The 18,819-nt window shown below is 43.7% G+C and overlaps 1 protein-coding gene across 6 annotated transcripts in view; it reads left to right on the top strand.

Annotated features, from left to right (window-relative positions):
* Positions 1-18,819, top strand: part of BMX (BMX non-receptor tyrosine kinase) — a 53,097-nt gene that overhangs the window by 2,603 nt on the left and 31,675 nt on the right. For 5 of the 6 annotated variants that reach the window (XM_030304985.1, XM_030304984.1, XM_030304983.1 and 2 more), the window contains exons 2-7: positions 3,413-3,559; positions 4,402-4,506; positions 6,648-6,729; positions 11,657-11,776; positions 14,057-14,121; positions 17,759-17,934. In XM_030304985.1, coding sequence (XP_030160845.1) covers positions 3,413-3,559; positions 4,402-4,506; positions 6,648-6,729; positions 11,657-11,776; positions 14,057-14,121; positions 17,759-17,934 — 695 coding nt within the window. Of the gene's footprint in view, positions 1-1,638; positions 2,440-3,412; positions 3,560-4,401; positions 4,507-6,647; positions 6,730-11,656; positions 11,777-14,056; positions 14,122-17,758; positions 17,935-18,819 lie in introns of those variants that run through there. The other variant, XM_030304982.2, reaches the window with a different exon arrangement.

Below are 18,819 nucleotides of genomic sequence, written 5' to 3' on the forward strand. Positions count from 1 at the left end.
ATCGATTTCTGGCTAATACGAACTAGCTTTAGGATCTTGTTTCATTTTGAAAGTCTTCTGAGCCTTCCCAATTGAATTTCCCTTAAATATGGGTACACAGAGAAAGATTTGCCAGTTGTCGGACAGGCATTTGAGTCAACAGTGGTACCTGAGCCTGGTGACTTATTGTCCTAACACAGGGAGGAAACACTGCATTGCTAAAAATTAGTCATCACCACTGGTTATCTCTTCCTATACCAAGGGAGACCATAAAAATGCCTTCCATTTGGAATCTAGGCTAATCTAGGAGAAGAGAGAAGTACAAGGAAGAGATAGAAGCAAATAGAAGTAGAAAGGCAGGTCCAAACCTGAGCAAGAGCCAGATATGGTCTTAGAAGAAACTGATCTGGATGAGACAAAAAGCATGAGTAATCAAAATGGGGCTCTTCAAGGGTGTTAGGAAGCTCCGGGGCCTGCTGACGGAGTTGAACTCTGAAGGTCTCCAAAGACATGTGGCTCCAGACGTGTGTTACACAAGAACGACAGATTGCAGACCTATCTGCACAGAGTGCGAACTCATTTTTGTGAAAATAAATACGTGCACGTATGTATTCAAAAGAATCTAGACGTGTGTTCACCAAGATGTTAACAGGTTTTTTTTTCCTTTGCTTATTTGTAGTTCTTCATTTTGTAGGATAAACATACATCACATCTGATTTTAGAAATGAAAGCCAAAAAATTCACAAAAGGCAGGACTTTGGAATGAACAAATTTGTTGCAATTTGACAAATTATGTGGCATCAGGTGCAACAACATGCATAAAGCCTTGGAGATATATCAGAAAGTGTGTCCAAGGACTTGGAACGGTCCTTTTGAGCCCATTTTCTTCTTCCCCTCAAGATACAAAAGCAACTTTGTGAATTTCATTTCTCGGTGATTTCTGCAACTCACCATACTGATTTTTTAGATAAAATTTCCCTCCCCCAAATTTTAATGTAATGAATGTAAAAGTTCTATAAACAGAAAAGCATGTGTACTAGGAAAGGCTGCTTATACATTGACATTGCAGTTTGCATTTTTAAAACAGTGCTCTTAGTGTGACAAGTCCATTCAGTATCTGAAAAAGTTTTGAAAAGTAAACTTTCTCTCTTATTTTGAAAAGTAAACTTTCTATTCAACTAATCAGATCTATTTAACTTGCATTCTGCTTTGAGGAGTCATGTTCTAGCTGTGGAGACAAAAGACGTTTGACAAAAGTTTTCACAGTTTTTTTTTATGCTTTCTTAGTAAAACTTTTAATTGCAGGAATATAAAAGGCAAAAGTGCCCTAAAACTATACCCAGTGTGTGGTATGCCTTCCCAAGAGGGGAATTAACTCAAAAACACTAGACCCTGCACAGTTTCAGTAACCCTTCAAGCAAATCTCTTCCGGCCATTGACTCTGGGTATAGGAAATAATCTTATCTGGGAACGCCTGGGTGGCTCAGTCAGTTGAGCATCCAACTCTTGATTTTGGCTCAGATCATGATCTCAGGGTCGTGGGTTTGAGCCCTGTGTCGGGCTCCACACTGGGTGTGGAACCTGGTTGGGATTCTGTCTCTCCTCTCTCTGCCTCTGCACTGCTTGTGCCTCTAAGAAATGAAAAGAAAGAAAAGAAAAGAAAGGAAAAGAAAAGAAAAGAAAAGAGAAAAGAAAAGACCTTATCTGACCAGGCATATGTATAGAGTTTCTAACGAAGGCAAAGGTGAAAAGTAGGTGTACCTGTCTTCCCAGGTCCTGCTGGGTTTACTACCCCCGACCTCTGCCCCATCTTTGAGTCCAGGGGCCAAGAAACCAGTGACCATGACAAATAGCACCCACTGTGGTCAAAAGAAACCCATTCTACTTTCCCAAAGGAATTATGCTTTTCTTTCCAGATAAAACGATATTCAAAACAGAAAGTGACCGATGGATAAGATTTGTAATGGATAAGATTTCCATTACTTCTGCCTCTAAAGCAATCGATGCCCTTGGAGAACATTTGAGGGATTAACAGTCACTTCATCTGTATAAATAATGAACATACGCTGACTTTTTGATTCCCGTTTCTACAGTGGTGTGGTCTATGTCAGGAGGGAAGCTGGCTGGACCTGATGGTGGCTTATTCAATGTGTCTCCCTTCCTTCCCGCTTCCCTGCCACAGTGGGCCCATCACGCTCTGGGCCAGTGAGAAGTGGCCTTTAACGATTGGACAGGTTCACTCGGCATCCTCTCCCATCCACACAGAGCAGTGCCTCTGTGGGTGCTTCCTGATAGAGAGTGATAAATAGGATGCAAATATGTTCTTTGTAATCCATGATCTTGGCATAGCCAGAGGGAATATGAGCACCTGTGCCTCAGGACAGTAACTTTTTGCTTAGACCTCGAGAGTTGACTCGACGTTAAGGACCCACAAGCACACCCGAGCTGATCAAATGTAAGGTGAGTAAAGTTAACGATACGCAGATTATCAGTAGACAAAGAACGATAGAAATTATTGAACCTCTGACTGCTAGTAATCCTGAGATTTCACAAAACAAAGAACTTAAGAAAGTTTACCTTTTGCGGCCCACTACTCAACATTACTTTAAAACAAAACAAAACAAAGCATTCCTTTTCGTTACCAGATCTGATATCAGACTTGAGGGTGAAGCAACAGTCTTAGTAGCACCAGAAAGTTAATGTATTTATTTTTTAGAAATACCTTAAACTTTCACGGCAACATGGTTCGGGAAGGAAAAGCAAGACTGTTTTTAGTTTGTAAGGTACCATTTTTTTTTTCAGTTTCTTAAAAATCGATTTGGGTAGCATTTTTTAAATGTTTTGTTCTCAGAAATCCTGAAAATCATATCCGTGCCCTTTATGTTAAAGCTCTGATTATGATCAGGAACTGTGGGTAGCACTTACAATGCTATCAGAGTCTCACAGTGGTTTGGATGATTTGGTCAAAGAGGAGTCACATTGACAGAGAGAAATTTGTTGACCAATCACTTCAGACACGGTGAGCTGTCTGGAGTCCAAATATTTCAAAGTTTGAGCAAATCCAATTCGATTCAACAAATGCCCGTAGAATGCTTAAGGAATAAGGAGACCTTTGATAAGGTGGTCTGGGGGCAAGTGCAACGATGGTGGGTTTATGAGCCAGAATGGGACGAGTACGATACATAAAATATCGTAAACAAATCAACATATTTATACCAGTCAGAGCCAAAGCAGTAGGAATGAAGGGCAGGCGCATGTGTATTTAAGAGACTGCTTAGTTAAATTTTTTTCTCTAGTCCTAAATATAAGTTGTAGAAATTATATTATTTATATTATCCCTGACTGACAAAGAGTTGGCTAAAAATTCTGAAGGCTAAAAGAGAACGTCGCTGGGTGCTACACACACTCATTTTCATTATTTTATTTTATTTAGGACGACGATATGGACACAAAATCCATTCTAGAAGAACTGCTTCTCAAAAGGTCACAGCAAAAAAAGAAAATGTCGCCAAGTAATTACAAAGAGAGGCTTTTTGTTTTAACCAAAACAAATCTCTCCTACTATGAATATGACAAAATGGTGAGACCCTACTTATTCCATTGTTTTTGTACTGTTTATTTTTCTTGAGTCTCCACAAAGTGCTTAATTATAATGGAACAATGTCACGCTTCTTAGCTTACATAGTAAAGATCAACTTGCCCTCACTTATCACATGGTCTTTTCTTAACCAAGGTATGAGTAATTCAAGATAAAGGGCTTTAAAATACTGGCTAACTTTACTAAGGCAAATTGTACCCTTTAGAACAGTGGTCCTCAACTGAGGGGGGGTTTGGCCCCCCCCAGGGGACATTTTTGGTTATCATGATGGGGGGGGTGTGTGCTACTGGCATCTAGTGGGTACAGGCCAGAGTTACTGCCAAACATCCTATAACGTGCAGAACAGCCCCCACAACAGAGAACGATCTGGCCCCAAAGAGTGCTGAAGATAAGAAACACTGCCTTAACACTCTGCTGGAAATAAGACTATTTCTATAAAGCTGAGAATTCTATCAGAGCAGAAATACTGAAAGACTGTCTTAAAATTGGAACAAAATTAAGATGCTTCCTGGAGTTAAATTTTGATTTTCCCAAGTGGATTAAGCAAGCACGTGACAGGTGATTGGAAATGTGTTTCAAGATTATCAAACAAAAATTAAGTACTGCTTGAAGACTTGCTTTTGGAGGCGTATATATGAGCTTGTGTCCACACTCGAAAACATTCTGTTGCCATTGGATTTTGACCACGATGGAATAATTGGAAGAATTCTCACATAGCCGTCCCACCTCTCAATCTCCCTCCTAGGATAACCTTCACTTTATGCTTTTCCTTGTGTGCCATTGTGCATTGCATGAGGCATCTAATATTTTGGTTTTTAATTCAGAAAAGAGGCAGCAGAAAAGGATCAATTGAGATTAAGAAAATCAGATGCGTGGAGAAAGTAAACCTTGAGGAGCAGACCCCTGTGGAAAGACAGTATCCGTTTCAGGTAAGGGGCGGGACAGGGACAACGTTCTATTGGGCGGATGGCTTTTGTTTTAATATTTTCGATTGTGAACTCAATTTATGGTCGATAACCAAAGGTGTTGCGAAACGATGAAGACAGTGACAAGGCTTGACACGTCCCCAGATGGGAGCTGGGCATTTTGCTGAAATTCTACCTACTGATCTGCTTCGCTTGGAGGGAGAAAAGAAAGGATGAGCAAGTAGCCACAGTGGCCTGACTTGTCCTGGGGCCTCACAATCTTTCATCAAACACTGCTAAGCATTTCCAAGGGGCTACAAGGTACTAGACACACTATAAGGAGTCAAATGCATCCTTGTCCCCAAGGCATTTCCAGATCATTATAAGGCAGTGAGGGTGAGTGTTAAGATGAAGGTCTGCAGAGGAGCCATGGTGACCCAGGAAGCGGAAGCTCAGGCCTCACTCCCAAAGGTCAGGGAGATGATCTATCTATTGGAAGTGACCCTCGGGTTAAGAAAGACCAGTGGTTAGCCCAGCAAAAACAGGAAGGGCAGTGAAACAAAAGAAATAGCAGATGTCAAGGCCCTGTAGGTGAAGTAGGAATAACACCAGCCTTGTGAGCAAGTGAAGGACATGAGCCTGGAAAGGTGGGCACGGCCATATCATGAAAGGCTTCGCACAGCATACTAAGGAGTTTGCATTTTACCCTGAAGTATTTTATGCAATGGTATGGTGCAGAAAGTGTGCCTACAGTACCCTTTGGAAGTGGCTTGATCTGCATCGTGTCCTAGTTTTATTACATCATTAATACTTACCTTTCCGATCTAAAGGCAGACAGACCGACTGTCCTTCCGATGGTCAGACTACCCAGGGGTAGTGACTCTAGGGAACTGTGGCCAAAAATGAAATAAAATCACCTGGTTGGTGAACAGGCCATACTTCCTATTTAAAAAAAAATTTTTTAATGTTTTATTTATTTTTGACAGAGAGAGATAGAGCATGAGCGGGGGAGGGGCAGAGAGAGAGGGAGACACAGAATCCGAAACAGGCTCCAGGCTCTGAGCTGTCAGCACAGAGCCCGATGCGGGGCTTGAACTCACAGACCGTGAGATCATGACCTGAGCTGAAGTCGGATGCTCAACCGACTGAGCCACCCAGGCGCCCCCATACTTCCTATTTTAAAAGCAAACATTGCCCAATTGGAAGAAACCAGGGGAGTGTGTGCTCAAGGAAGATGCTTCATATTCTTATCACAGAAGCATGGAACACTCAAAAGAACACAGGCTTTGGAGGCGCACAGAGCTCCTAACTCCACGGCTTATATTTGTCTATTACCATAGACAACACATTCAACCCTCTATCTGAGTTGGTTTCTTCATTTACAAAGTGGGCATAATCGTATATATTTCATAGAGTTGAAATAAGATTAAAATCTTAAAGTATCTAGGAAAGATTCCAGACAGTAGTAGATATTTAATAAATGGTCTGTAACATTTACCCACGAAAATGCAATAAACTAGAGAACGATCTGGGGAAGACATTATAATGTTCCAACATTTAAACAAGCATCTTAAAGAAGAGAAAATGATTTATGCTGGGGATTCCCAGGGTGGGACATGACCCAAGGAAACAAAGTAACAGGGAGACAGATTTTTACTCAATATAAGCAGGAACTATATAATGATCAGATTATATGGAAATTGCCAAGGGTGGTATAGCAAAGGTAAAGGACATTTCATCCCTGAAGATATTTTTAAGGATAGAACAGGTAAACATTTTCCAATGGGGTATAAAGAGAGTCATGCACTGGGTTGATGGATGGACCAGAACATTCCTAAGACACCTGTCATAGCTAACATTTTCTACTTTCATAATTCTCCATGGTCCAGGGCATGTATGCTGGGACCTCTGGGACCTCAGTGTTCATGAATGTCAGATGCCTCATTGCCATGATTTTCCCAAATATAGAAGTGTCTGGGAGAAAACAAACTGGGGGGGGGGGTGGAGGATAAAAAGAACTAGATTTTTTTTATCTAATTCCAAAGGTATTGCATATTTCATAAGCAAACTCAACTTTTCTTTTGGATCCCAGAAAATGTGCAGTTGCCCCGGAATGAACCATGGATGCAATTATATCTCAATGAACCCAATCTCTTCCTTTCCAGATTGTCTATAAAGACGGGCTTCTCTATGTCTACGCATCAAATGAAGAGAGCCGAAGTCAGTGGTTGAAAGCATTACAAAAAGGTAATTTGGAAAAGTCATAAAAGATAGCCACCAATTGAGTTCTGTTGAGGCTCCGTGGAGGAAAGATACGGCAGTAAAAGGACCCTCTGCCAAGGGAGAATCCACTGCTTTTCCTAGGAACCTCAGAGAATGGGTCATGCTCATTCTCATTTTGCATTCTCATTGTTACATGGGGCGAGCCTGTGGATCCGATTCCCTTCCTCCCCGCTCCCCACCCACACAGAGCGGCTATTGTGTCCTCCCAGCAGCGCGGGGGAAGCCAGACCACCTGCTCTCCACCTGCTGTGCCTTTACCAGGGCAAAGTCTAGGTTCTCATGGGGCCTGTGGCTACTGGACTTTGGATGTTTACAGAAAGTTCTATCTAATACTTACCAAGTACTCAATATCTGCCAACTACTGTGGCAAGTACGCTGTAAAATATTTTCTTAAGTAATCCTCTCGACAGCTCTATGGAAGGGGGTAATATTATTCTCCTTTTCTCAGATGAGTGGAATTAAAGAGACGTGGCCGATGTCGCGTACCTAATAATGGAGAACTCGTAACTTGGTGGCCCAAACCCAGCTTTTGAACCAGGGCAGTAGAAATGCTAGGCAAAACTGGGGATTTAATGAAGCTTCTACTCAGGGATTCTTAGGCTGCTCTGGTGACCACCTTTGGCAGAAAAGACAAAATGGTTAGTAATTTCGTGCTATGATATTTTTCCCTGGGATGTTTTTATTTTAAAGGTAGGTCAGAGTGTGAGGACAGTATATGACTCAAATGAATGACTCTATTGGTGTGATTTCAGGTACTAAGCCCCCAGGCAGGGTACGGTTTTGTTTTAATTCATTTAAGTTTTAGATGCGGGTTCTTTTTCCGTATACTTCAAATTATACCACTGTAGACGACGACTGACTTTGGTGCAAATACATCCTTTTTTTCTTGTTCCACACGCAGGACTTCATCTTCCCTTTGCACGAAAGAGTTTAGCCCCCTATTCTGTAGGTCGAGTGGTCTGGTGAGGGGAGTAGCCTCCCTCTACCCGCTACCAGCGGGGTGAAATGAGAAGGGCATCCCTCTAAGAGACAGACAAATCCGCGTCCAAGTCCTGCTTTGCTGTGTCACCTAATAAAACCATCTCATGTCTCTGGATCTCAGTTTCCCAACCTGTGAAATGGGAGATCACATTTCTTTTTTCCTTGAGTGATCATGAGCCACACACAAATGACGCACATATACACTAAAGTATACTCCACACCCACGTGAGCCCCTGTGGTTATAGTGGGGCCTCCAGGAGGGGTTTGAGATGCTCCCCACTCAGTCTCCTTTGGCGGGGGGGCTTCGTAGGAGTAGTTGCTATGTAGACACCTCCTGTGTGCAGCTATCAGTCATGCCCTAGAGTCCTTCGTGGGTCCTTCTGGAACTATATATGGCAGGCAGCTTTGGGTTTGGCCCTGGGAAGCTCGGGTAAAGGCAGATGGAAAACAAAGCAAGGCAGGGACAGAGAAGCAAAGGTGAATCTCCTAGCCCCTCATAAAACTTCAGAGAGGTCCTATCACCAGGGCCACCACATGCACAGTAAGCCATCTGTATCAGTTAGTAATGCTTGGGGGTGCAGGTAAAAAGACACTAAACAGAGGCACCTGGGTGGCTCAGCCGGTCAAGCCTCCAACTCTTGACTTTGGCTCAGGTGGTGATCTCACGGTTCATGGGTTCGAGCCCCGCATCTGGCTCTGTACAGCATGGAGCCTTTGAGATTTTCTGTGTGTGTGTGTGTGTGTCTCCCCCTCCCTCCCTCCTTCCCTCTTTCTCTCAAAATAAACAAACTTAAAAAAAAAAAAACGACACTGGACACTGGCTGAAACAAATGCACATTTGTTCCCCTCACACGGTTAGCAAGTCCAGAGGGAGATGGCCCAGGGCCAATGCAGCAGCCCAGTGAAGTCGGGTAAAGACCCAGGCTCCTCCTAACCTTCTGCTCTGCCCTCTGGGAAAGGCTCTGGGAGGCCCTGGGAAAGGCTCTGAGCTTCTCCACAAGCGTAACCTGCAAACTTGTGCACGTGTCATACTGGCCAGAACTGTATCCCACGGCCATTTCTACGTGCAGGGGAGGCTGGAAGACAGTATCTGGGGTTTCCAGCCTTCATGCTGGAAAACAGGAAGAGAGAAGGTGGGTGAGATCGGCTGTCAGGTTGAAGGAAACAAAAGAGGAGCATGGTATCAGCTGTCAGGCTGGCCAACCTGCCACAGGAAAACAAAGAAGTTTCCTCACTTAAATCCTCTCCCCTATGAAGACTTTTTGTCCATTGTTTAGCTCAGGTATTATAAACCGAGGTGGCGCTGGAGACATAGAACTTTCCAGATAGTAACCTATAGTCGGGAGGTTTGGGCTGACTGAGTGGGGACTCAGGGAGCGTCAGCCACCGTGGTTCTGAATTCAGCTGACCAGATGTGGATAAAGCGTGTCCTTTCCAAAAATGAAAACGGAAGGGGGGTTCACAGGGAAGCTGGCGTCTGTGCATTGGACTCGAGTAGAAACAGCTTGGGGCTGAGTCTCAGAAGTGCTACTTGCTAGGTCTATGACCTTGAGCAAGCTACAGCACCTCCCTGCCCCTCGGCTGACCTAGCTCTGTAAGTGCCATGACAAGAACAGATGCCTGCAAGGCTGTTGAGTAGATTCAACGAGACGATACATGTGAGGGGAAATATGGAAACTCCTATGTACATGTTAACAGACACGAGTTCCTCTTCTTGTCATTATTAAATGGTGGGAGTGTCACAACGTGGACTTTTGGACTCGGTTGGAAAAGAGTTACTCACCCAGGAATTGAAATTCATTCGTGCAGTAGGAAGTAACAGGAATCCTGGCCTGGTGGGGTAGGGGTGGGGGGCAGAAGGAGCCTGGAGAGTAGGAAGGCAAGTAATATGCTCAAGGAATTGCAATGGCCATCTGGGGACCAAGGTCAGAAACTAGTGTGTTGCAATCTTATTTTTTAATGTTTATTTATTTTGAGAGAGAGAGAGCATGTGCGCACACAAGCAAGTGGGGGAGGGGCAGGGAGAGAGGGAGACACGGAATCCCAAGCAGGCTCCATCCTCAGTGCAGAGCCCGACCCAGGGCTCGATCTCACGACCGTGAGATCATGAACTGAGCCGAAATCAAGAGCCTGATGTTTAACCGACTGAGCCACCCAGATGCCCCTAGTGTATTGTATTCTTAACCCCATTTGCTTTTTGTTACTTCTGTAATAATTTCCCTTTAGTTGCCATTAATATTTAGTAAAGTTTTTTTTAATGCCAGCACTTTCAGCTAAGCGGAGCTGAGCTAAACTAAGGGAATGATAACACTAAAGCCTCCTGTTCACTGAACACCTGCTCTGAGCCAAACTCTACGCTGGATGCTTTACATACATAAAGATTGGATATGATCCACTGACCCAGCCAAGCAGTTCTTATCTCCAAACACTTCCTTGAATCAGAGCAGAACTCTCCTGGGACTGATATAAGGAGTCCTTGAGATGAATATAAAATCAAGAAGAAAAGAATTGAAGTCACATATAGAACCAGCCCTCCCCACCTAGAAAACCTTCTTGAACTAATCTCTACTAAGACCTCGTGGGTTTCTCTGCTGTATTTTGAGAGAGGCTAATTTGGTGTAGACATGGGATTCTACTCCAGTATTAGAATTCCATTTCTCTGGATTAAACATTGCCCTACTCCCATATATATATTTTTAAATATGCACATATTCCTAGAAAAGGGGCCCCACAAACCATTCGTTCTTTAGTGTAAACAAGTCAAAGCCATGAAAGACAAAGCAGGGATGAGGGATGGTTTCAGATCAAGGGAAACTAGAAAACTAAATGCCATATGTGATTCTGGATTGGATCCCCAATCAGAAACAGTGAATAATTATAAAGGGTATCATTGAAACAGTTGGAACAATATTGAATATAAAATATTCAGGAAGACTATTGTATCATGTTAAGTTTCCTGAATTTGATAATGGTATTGCGGTTGTGTAAGGGACCGTCGCTGCTAACAGAAGTTATGTGCTGAAGTATTTATGGGTGATATTTTCTAGGTCACGATATCTGCAACGTACTCTCAAATGGTTAACAAAACATAACAACTTAAAAATTTTTAATAATAATAATATGTATGCACAGAGAGAAAGATAAAGCAAATGTGGCAAACAGTTAAAAATTGATGAATCTGGGTGAAGGGTATATGGACGTCTGTTGTACCAGTCTTCAAACTCATCGGTATGTTTGAAATGTTTCAAAATGAAGAGTGGAGGGAAGTACATGTTCCTGAGAACCTTCTTTCCCTCTTGCTAAGATTTAGTCCTATCCTCCAGCCTCCTACAAGAGAACACCATGTACCATAACCCCCTTACTATCTTTACAGATGTATTTCTTTTTTTTTTTTTTTAATTTTTTTTTCAACGTTTATTTATTTTTGGGACAGAGAGAGACAGAGCATGAACGGGGGAGAGGCAGAGAGAGAGAGGGAGACACAGAATCGGAAACAGGCTCCAGGCTCTGAGCCATCAGCCCAGAGCCTGACGCGGGGCTCGAACTTACGGACCGCGAGATCGTGACCTGGCTGAAGTCGGACGCTTAACCGACTGCGCCACCCAGGCGCCCCTTTACAGATGTATTTCTAACACCCTAGATCACCGAGTTGATCCGCATATACATTTTCTAGTTTTTTTGGGTAAGGCTGATACAAGTTATTGTGTCGTTCTCACTATATGCCAGGTTCAACGTTTTTTTTGGTTTCTTGTGTTTTTTTTGGCTTATTAACTTCTGAGTGAAAGACATATCCTTCGGGAACCATTAAATAAGGTTTTCATTGTTCTGTGATAACAGCACTTACTGAACGTGTTTCTTCTCTTGGGCCAACGTTTGCTCATGCTGTGTTTTCTTCCTGCCTGTTCCCCAGAGATAAGGGGCAACCCCCACCTGCTGATCAAGTACCACAGTGGGTTCTTCGTGGATGGAAAGTTCCTGTGCTGCCAGCAGAGCTGCAAAGCGGCCCCAGGATGTACCCTCTGGGAAGCATGTAATGTGACCCTTTTGTTGGGCTGGACCCGGGGTGGACGCTGCCCCGTTAGGCAAACCTGCCAAATTCCATAATAGCTCACCAAGTTCGGGAAAACAAGATGTGCCAGATTGGTTGACATCATGAAAATCCAGCCTCAAAAAATGCTAGCGGGCAGATGAAGCCCAGTTCTAGAGTCGATTGAGTCATGTTCACTAAAATAATAACAATATTAACATCTGGCATTCTTTCATGAGAAAGGTTTTTTTTTTTTAATTGGAATCATGAATCAATCAAGCTGTTTATTTCCTCCCATAATTCTTCCCGGTTTAACATAAACACCAAATGGGTAGAATGTGGTGAACATATCACCATGGTTCATAACCCTAAAATAATAAATCAGAAAAACCACCATTCTGTAAAAAAATATGTCAAAGGATAAAATGTAACCAACACTTTTAATCACCATAGATACCAAAGTGACAGACAACCTAATTTTAAAAGGCATATTTAAAGGATTTGCCATTTCTGTACGTGTTTATTGGTTTCTTAATAACATCACAGAAGGTAGTGAAGGGTTTGCCTTAAGTGCAATCAGATTCTGTCCAGAGTTATATTCCTAAGAAAATCTGCCTGAGACTTTATCTGGGGACAGAAATGAAAGCCCACCCAGTGGCTTTGAAGGGTTAACAGAGGGAAAGAATTAGGTTGTTTTCTGCTTGTGCCCTATGGGGTCCCCTTCCATCTCCAGGATACTTACATGAGGCAGTCCCACGTATTTTAGACGTGTATCACTGTTTAGCAATATTGAGTTGCAAATAAATTAAAAAGGAGAACTTATTCTGGGAGCGGTTTTACCAGTCTGGGCAAAATATGCGAGGATTCCACCTTTAACGAATTGAATGAGATCAGCGGTGTGATCCCACTTCATGAACTGTAAGACACACAGGGACATGAGCTATTATTCAACTTCACTCCATCACGGTATTCACCCCTGACAGTCACATTGATGGCGTTACTAGTAATTTGGCAACAAAATCAATGAATAAATGTTCATTGTGTTTTCCATCTTAATTAGACTACACAATGAACATTTATTAATCTTAAGTATACCACGTTGCCCTTTATACTCACCAATTATAGTGATTTAATGAACTATATAGAAATTGTTGTCTATGGATCCTCCCTCCACTGTAAGGGACTAAGGAATAATGTTTCCTTACAGCATTAATTATCTCCCGCACTTATTCTGTTCAAGATCTGGCATCATTACCCAGCAGGCCAGATTCTAGCTCTGACCTTACCACCCTAACTCCCTGGGAAGAAGCGAGGGAAAAAGGCCAGAGAGAGCACTGCCTCAGGATTATCTTCCTAGGCTCTGCCTGGATGGCATCTGCCATGCATTCTGGGTGCCACAGGCTCTTTGCCAGCCTCTGAAGAAAACTATAGAATTTGCGGGTGCTGTGGCCCATGAGCAGCTATGGTATTGTCTATTTGCCCAAGTAGAACTTCCTGCCTTGGCCTTCTCTGCTGAGTTACAGGGCAGCCCCTGGGTACAGTTACTTGGAAGGAAACAGCTGAGAGTCTTTGCTTCCTTCTGTCTCCAAAATGCCCTAGACCACTCCTTTTCTGGGGCACATGGCCTATAAGTAACTTTACCATGCGCCCCAGTTTGTTTGCATCAGCCTCCTTCTGCAGCTGGGGACCTGGCATAATTATTAAAAGCTACCGATCCCTGTAAGGAATGTTCCAGCTTGGTTAGTACACCACACGGCCACTGTACTTACAAGGCACCTGACGGCTTCACCCTCATGGCTGGGCATCTACCCACAGGTGCAAGTGGAAAGAGAAACCAACAACTACCATAAGAAATGAAAAAAAAAAAGCATAGGATAGGTTTGTTCACTCATAAATCAGCTACTTACAAGCATCTTGTATGCGTTACTCCAAGAGGAATCAGACATGGATTCTGACCCCAAGCCTCATAGGTATTACCCAACGAGATTAGACATCTGTACTTCAAATACAGGGTGGAAATGAGATATAAATTAACAGTTTAAAGGATTGAGAGGAATTTGAATTTTTTATCTGTTTGGGGAGAATACTGATCACCAGAGGCGGAGGAGTGGTGTTCGAGTTGGGTGTTACACGGGAAAGTAACAACATCACTCCAAAGGGTGCGTCTGAATTCATTTCTTCTGAAGCACTGATCACATAAGCTAGTTCATTCTTTTCATTCATGACACTGGGTGCTTGCTTTGTTTAAAGTTCCTTCTGATACGACTTGGCTTTGCTTTTCAGATGCTGATCTGCATGTCACAACCCACGAAGAGAAACACAGAGCTCCCACTTTCCCAGACAGAGTGGTAAGTCAATATTAACAAAAAAAATGTTTGCATAGTCAGGATATATTACATAAACCATGAGTTGCCGGATTCAAGAGTGGAAAATATGGGCCTCATTCAGACTGCTCAGCAAAGAGAGGGAAACCGTGAGTTATCACCAAGAGCAATGGCAGTATCGAATGATACTGTTGTAGTTAATGCCTTTTCTAACCTATAAGCACATAAGAGTCACCAAACAATGGGTGCAAGCAGGAGAAGTCCTTAAGATGGCATCACATGTAACAGGCAGCTGTTACTTACCGCCATGCCTCCCCCAGCACCAGCATGGCCAAGTCCGCCTCATGTGAATATTCTAGAGAAGGAATGGATGGGCACAAGCAGAAGTCTTTCCCTCCATTATCCCTTCAAAGCCACTCGGTGTGCTTTTTTTCTCTGTCTCTGAACAGAATCTCCAGGAGATGCCACAGTTTTCTGGTCACTCTCCTTTGAAACAAAATTTCCCAATGACTCGTAGTCATGGGAAGAACCTCTAAATTGTCCCATCCGATGTTATAATCCTACCACTCCAAACATCACTCTGAGTGACAACTCCTCCCCTTCACATGGCTCAGATGGAAGCCTGCTTCGGGTGAGGGTCATGAAGAAGCTGAAATTTCTGACTCTTTCACAGTTGGGCCCCAGGAAGAGGGGGTCTGATGCAAAACAGTTATACGTGGCTGATCCCATCATGACTCGGTAGGGGTGGCTTCCGGGTGAGACAGTTTTCCAGTGCTGATTCTTTAGCCTCTGGGCAACTTGTGTGGGTTTGCCGCGAGAGCGCAGATCCAAATGTAGTTTTATGACAGAGGGAATGTCTTCACCTTTAGCTCTTGGGTTTCTGGTCCTCACATTTTGCTGAGCCAATTCACCCATCTCAGGAAGAGTTCCTTTCAAGATGGTTCCCAGCCAACCCTCTCCCCAGGGTGGACTTGGCCTCCAGGAAAACAAACAAAACCTGGACTTCTCTGGTTAGGACCACAGTCTGTGGCTCACTCTCACACGACAGGCTGCTGCTCTGCTTTTGCTCTGCCTCCCTGGTTTGTAGCCTTCGCTCCTGCCTTTCGGCTTCCCGGGCAGGTGTCAGCCTCCTCGCATGCCAGAGGACACATAAAGTGGCCTCCCGATGATCCTCTGGAAGCCGTCCTCAAAGTAAAGGAGGGTCTCTACCCATCCATCAGCTCTCTGGTGTCTTGGGTACTTATTTTCAGCGGTACACATTCACACACACTTCTCCCTTTCCGGGTCAAAACCATATAATTTTTGTGAACCAGCATGCGGGACAAAAAGAAATCCACTCCTGGAGTAGGTTAAATCGTGTCAATTGCTTCTAAAGGAAGAACAGCCATGCTGAAGCCTTGATGGTGGACCCCCGGCATCCAGAACTGTGAGAGAACAAATTTCCGTTGTTTTAATCCACTAGATGCGTACCGATTTGTTATGGCAGCCTAAGGAAACTAATACAGTTCTGAAGGCTTGAGGGTTTTATTGTTATCGGCAACACTGCTATTTTGGTTTGGGTCCATGCTCTAGTCCTGAAGCTTGGAATTTATGGCCTTGTAAAACACCTAACAGCAATGTCCAGAATAAGCAAACCTACAGGGACAAGAGGTTGAGAGGAGTGGGGCCAGGACAGAAATGGGGAGAGGCCGTTAATGTGCACAGGGGACCCACAGGAGTGCCAGCAAGGTGCTTGGACCGGATTGTGGTGGTGGTTGCCCGAGTTGACAAATTTACTGAAAGTCACTGAATTCTACCCTTATAAAAGGTAAATTTTATGGTATGCAAATTCTAATCCAATACAATTTATTTGAAACAAATCTAAGAGCCGGGGATAATTTAGGAGCCAGAAACCACTGCATCTAATCTCTGGCCAGGAATTGTTTGGGAAATGTGCTGAAGATTATCAGGCCGGCACATCAGTGGTCAAGGGTTTCTAAGTCTGTTTTGATTGTAAGTTGCCCTAAGGGATCAGGGATCAGAGCGAGTATCGTGAAAAGCATGTTTTCCTTTGTTTCGTTTTTATCAGAACATTCAGGAGAGAACTTACTTTGCGGAGCTGAGGAAATTAAAAATCCACCTTCTAGCCGGTCTGTTCAGATTTCCGTTTAGGGAACTTTCCACTGCATTTATCTCTGGGCAGAACCACGGCATAGCTCATAAACAGCGGTGTCCTGCATAACTAAAATTTCCAGGATGTCGATCCCTGAAAAAAAAAAAGTAAAAATACAAGTATGAAAAATTAAATTGAGAGCTTATACATTGTTCTGTGAACTTTTAACTGAAATATAACATGCACTTAGAAAAGTATACAAGTCCTACGTGTTTAGCTTGATGCCTTTTCACAAACGGAACCCATCTGCGTAACTCTCACTCAAATTAAGGAACAGCACGTCACAGAATCCCAGGGGTGCCATCATGTTCCTTTTTGGTCACTCCATCCCCCTGAGAGTAATCACTAGCTTGATTTATAACTTCATAGATTACTTGCTTGGTTTTGACCTTTATATAAAGGGAATCTGAAAGCATAGAGCCATTTATTATCTGTCTTATGACTTTAGGGTATGGTTGTAGTCGATTCTCATTGCTGTATACAATTCTGTGTGAGGACACCACCGTGGTAGTTTCATTGCTGCTGTAACAAATTACCCCAAATTTTGTGACTTAAAGCAATACGAATGTATTCTCTTGAAGTGCCGAAGGTCAGAAGTCTAAAATAAAATGGGCCCACACGGCTGTATTCCTTCTAGAGGCTTTAGGGGGAAAAAATTTATCTCCTTGCCTTTTCCAGCTTCTTTTCCAGCTTCTAGAGGCGACCTACATTCTCGGTTTCTGGCCCTCTCCTCCATCTTCAGGACCAGAAGGGTAGCATCTTCTGCTTAGTATAAAATATGTTTATTCTTTTACCCTTTTAATGGGCATTTTGGTTCTTTCCGGGTTTTATCTAATTGGGATAATTCTGCTGTGAACATTCTTTTACAGGTCTTTTGATTTCAATGTTGGGTGTGCATATAGACTTTCTGGATCATAGGGTATGTGCACGCCCAGCTTTAGATCTTGCAGACAGCTCTTCAGTGTGGTTATGCACCCCAACCAGTAAAGCGTGAGCGTTCCAGTTGCTCTGTCCGTATCTTCGCCAATTCTTAGTATCGGCCGTTTCTTTCTTTTCTCTTTTTCTTTTTTCTTTTCTTTTCCTTTTCTTTCCTTTTCTTTCTTATTCTTTCCTTCCTTCCTTCTTTCCTTCCTTCCTTTCAGTTTCCTTTCTTTTCTTTCTTGCCCTCCTTCTTTCCTTTTTTTTTTTTTTTATAAATTTTTTTTTTTAACGTTTATTTATTTTTGGGACAGAGAGAGACAGCGCATGAACGGGGGAGGGGCAGAGAGAGAGGGAGACACAGAATCGGAAACAGGCTCCAGGCTCTGAGCCATCAGCCCAGAGCTTGACACGGGGCTCGAACTCACGGACCGCGAGATCGTGACCTGGCTGAAGTCGGACGCTTAACCGACTGCGCCACCCAGGCGCCCCCTTCTTTCCTTTTTAAGAGCTGATATACTTGGCCTGTTAGTTCCCAGTGCACAAATCTGTGCCTCACTCTGATATATTAAAATCTCTTCTCCTCCAAAGCTGAAGATTCCTCGAGCGGTTCCTATTTTCAAAATGAATGAACCATCTTCAAGTACCACTGTCGCCCAGTATGACAGTGACTCCAAGAAAAACTATGGCTCCCAGCTAAACGTCAATTTGCAGCATATTCCAAGAGAAGACTGCCCTGACTGGTGGCAAGTAAGAAAACTGAAAAGGTAAACAAGCTTTTCGTGCAGCTGCCCACATGTAGGGTAGAGGTTACCTCGCTGCCTTGGACCCCAGCCTCAAAACTGTCCATGTAGGCCTTGGCTATGCTAGGGCTGTCCTCTCAGGAAACGCTCAGTGCTTGAGCCGGGAGCCTGGGCCAGCGGCAGCCCCACTGGGACAGAACAGCATAGGCTTTCCATTTAGATGATCTCAACTGTGAGCTAAGCAACACTTGTGCGTTTTATTCCCACCTCTTTCTCTCCCCCTTTCCCCCTGATAACCTTATGTGCCAGAACTCGGAATCTTTAAAATATATCCTTTACGTGAGACCGTGTAGGGTGGGCTAACTTTTGTAATGTGCTTACAAATGACAAGTAACACTGCCGGCGAGGCTTCAGCTGCCCTCTCAGGATGTACACCACCACCTCTCCTGACAGGACTGGCCTCCTCGTGTTTTTGGGTTTTTTGTTTTTTGTTTTTTAATTTTTCACATTTTGAGAGAGAGAGCGTATGTGCGTGGGAACAGGGGAGGTGCAGAGAGAGAGAGAGAATCCTAAGCAGGCTCCATGCTGTCAGCGCAGAGCCCCATGAGGGGCTTGATCTCATGACCCTGAGATCATGACCTGAGCCGAAATCAAGAGTCGGACGCTTAGCTGACTGAGCCACCCAGGTGCCCCGGGTCTTCTCACGTTTCTAAGCCAAAAGATGCCACCTAAAGGCAGAATTAAAACTGCCTCGAAAGACAGCACCTAAACTGCATCCCGCCAGGGACCAAAGCAGCCCCATCCGTGCTGCTCAGTAAAGACCGAATTGAATCGCAAGACGACAACAGAGAACGGGTCAAGGAGCACAACATCTCTCTGACTCCCCAGGCCTCTCCTTTCTTTGTTTTC

The sequence above is a fragment of the Lynx canadensis genome, chromosome X (genome assembly GCF_007474595.2).
Source record: "Lynx canadensis isolate LIC74 chromosome X, mLynCan4.pri.v2, whole genome shotgun sequence".
Taxonomy (NCBI): Eukaryota; Metazoa; Chordata; class Mammalia; order Carnivora; family Felidae; genus Lynx; species Lynx canadensis.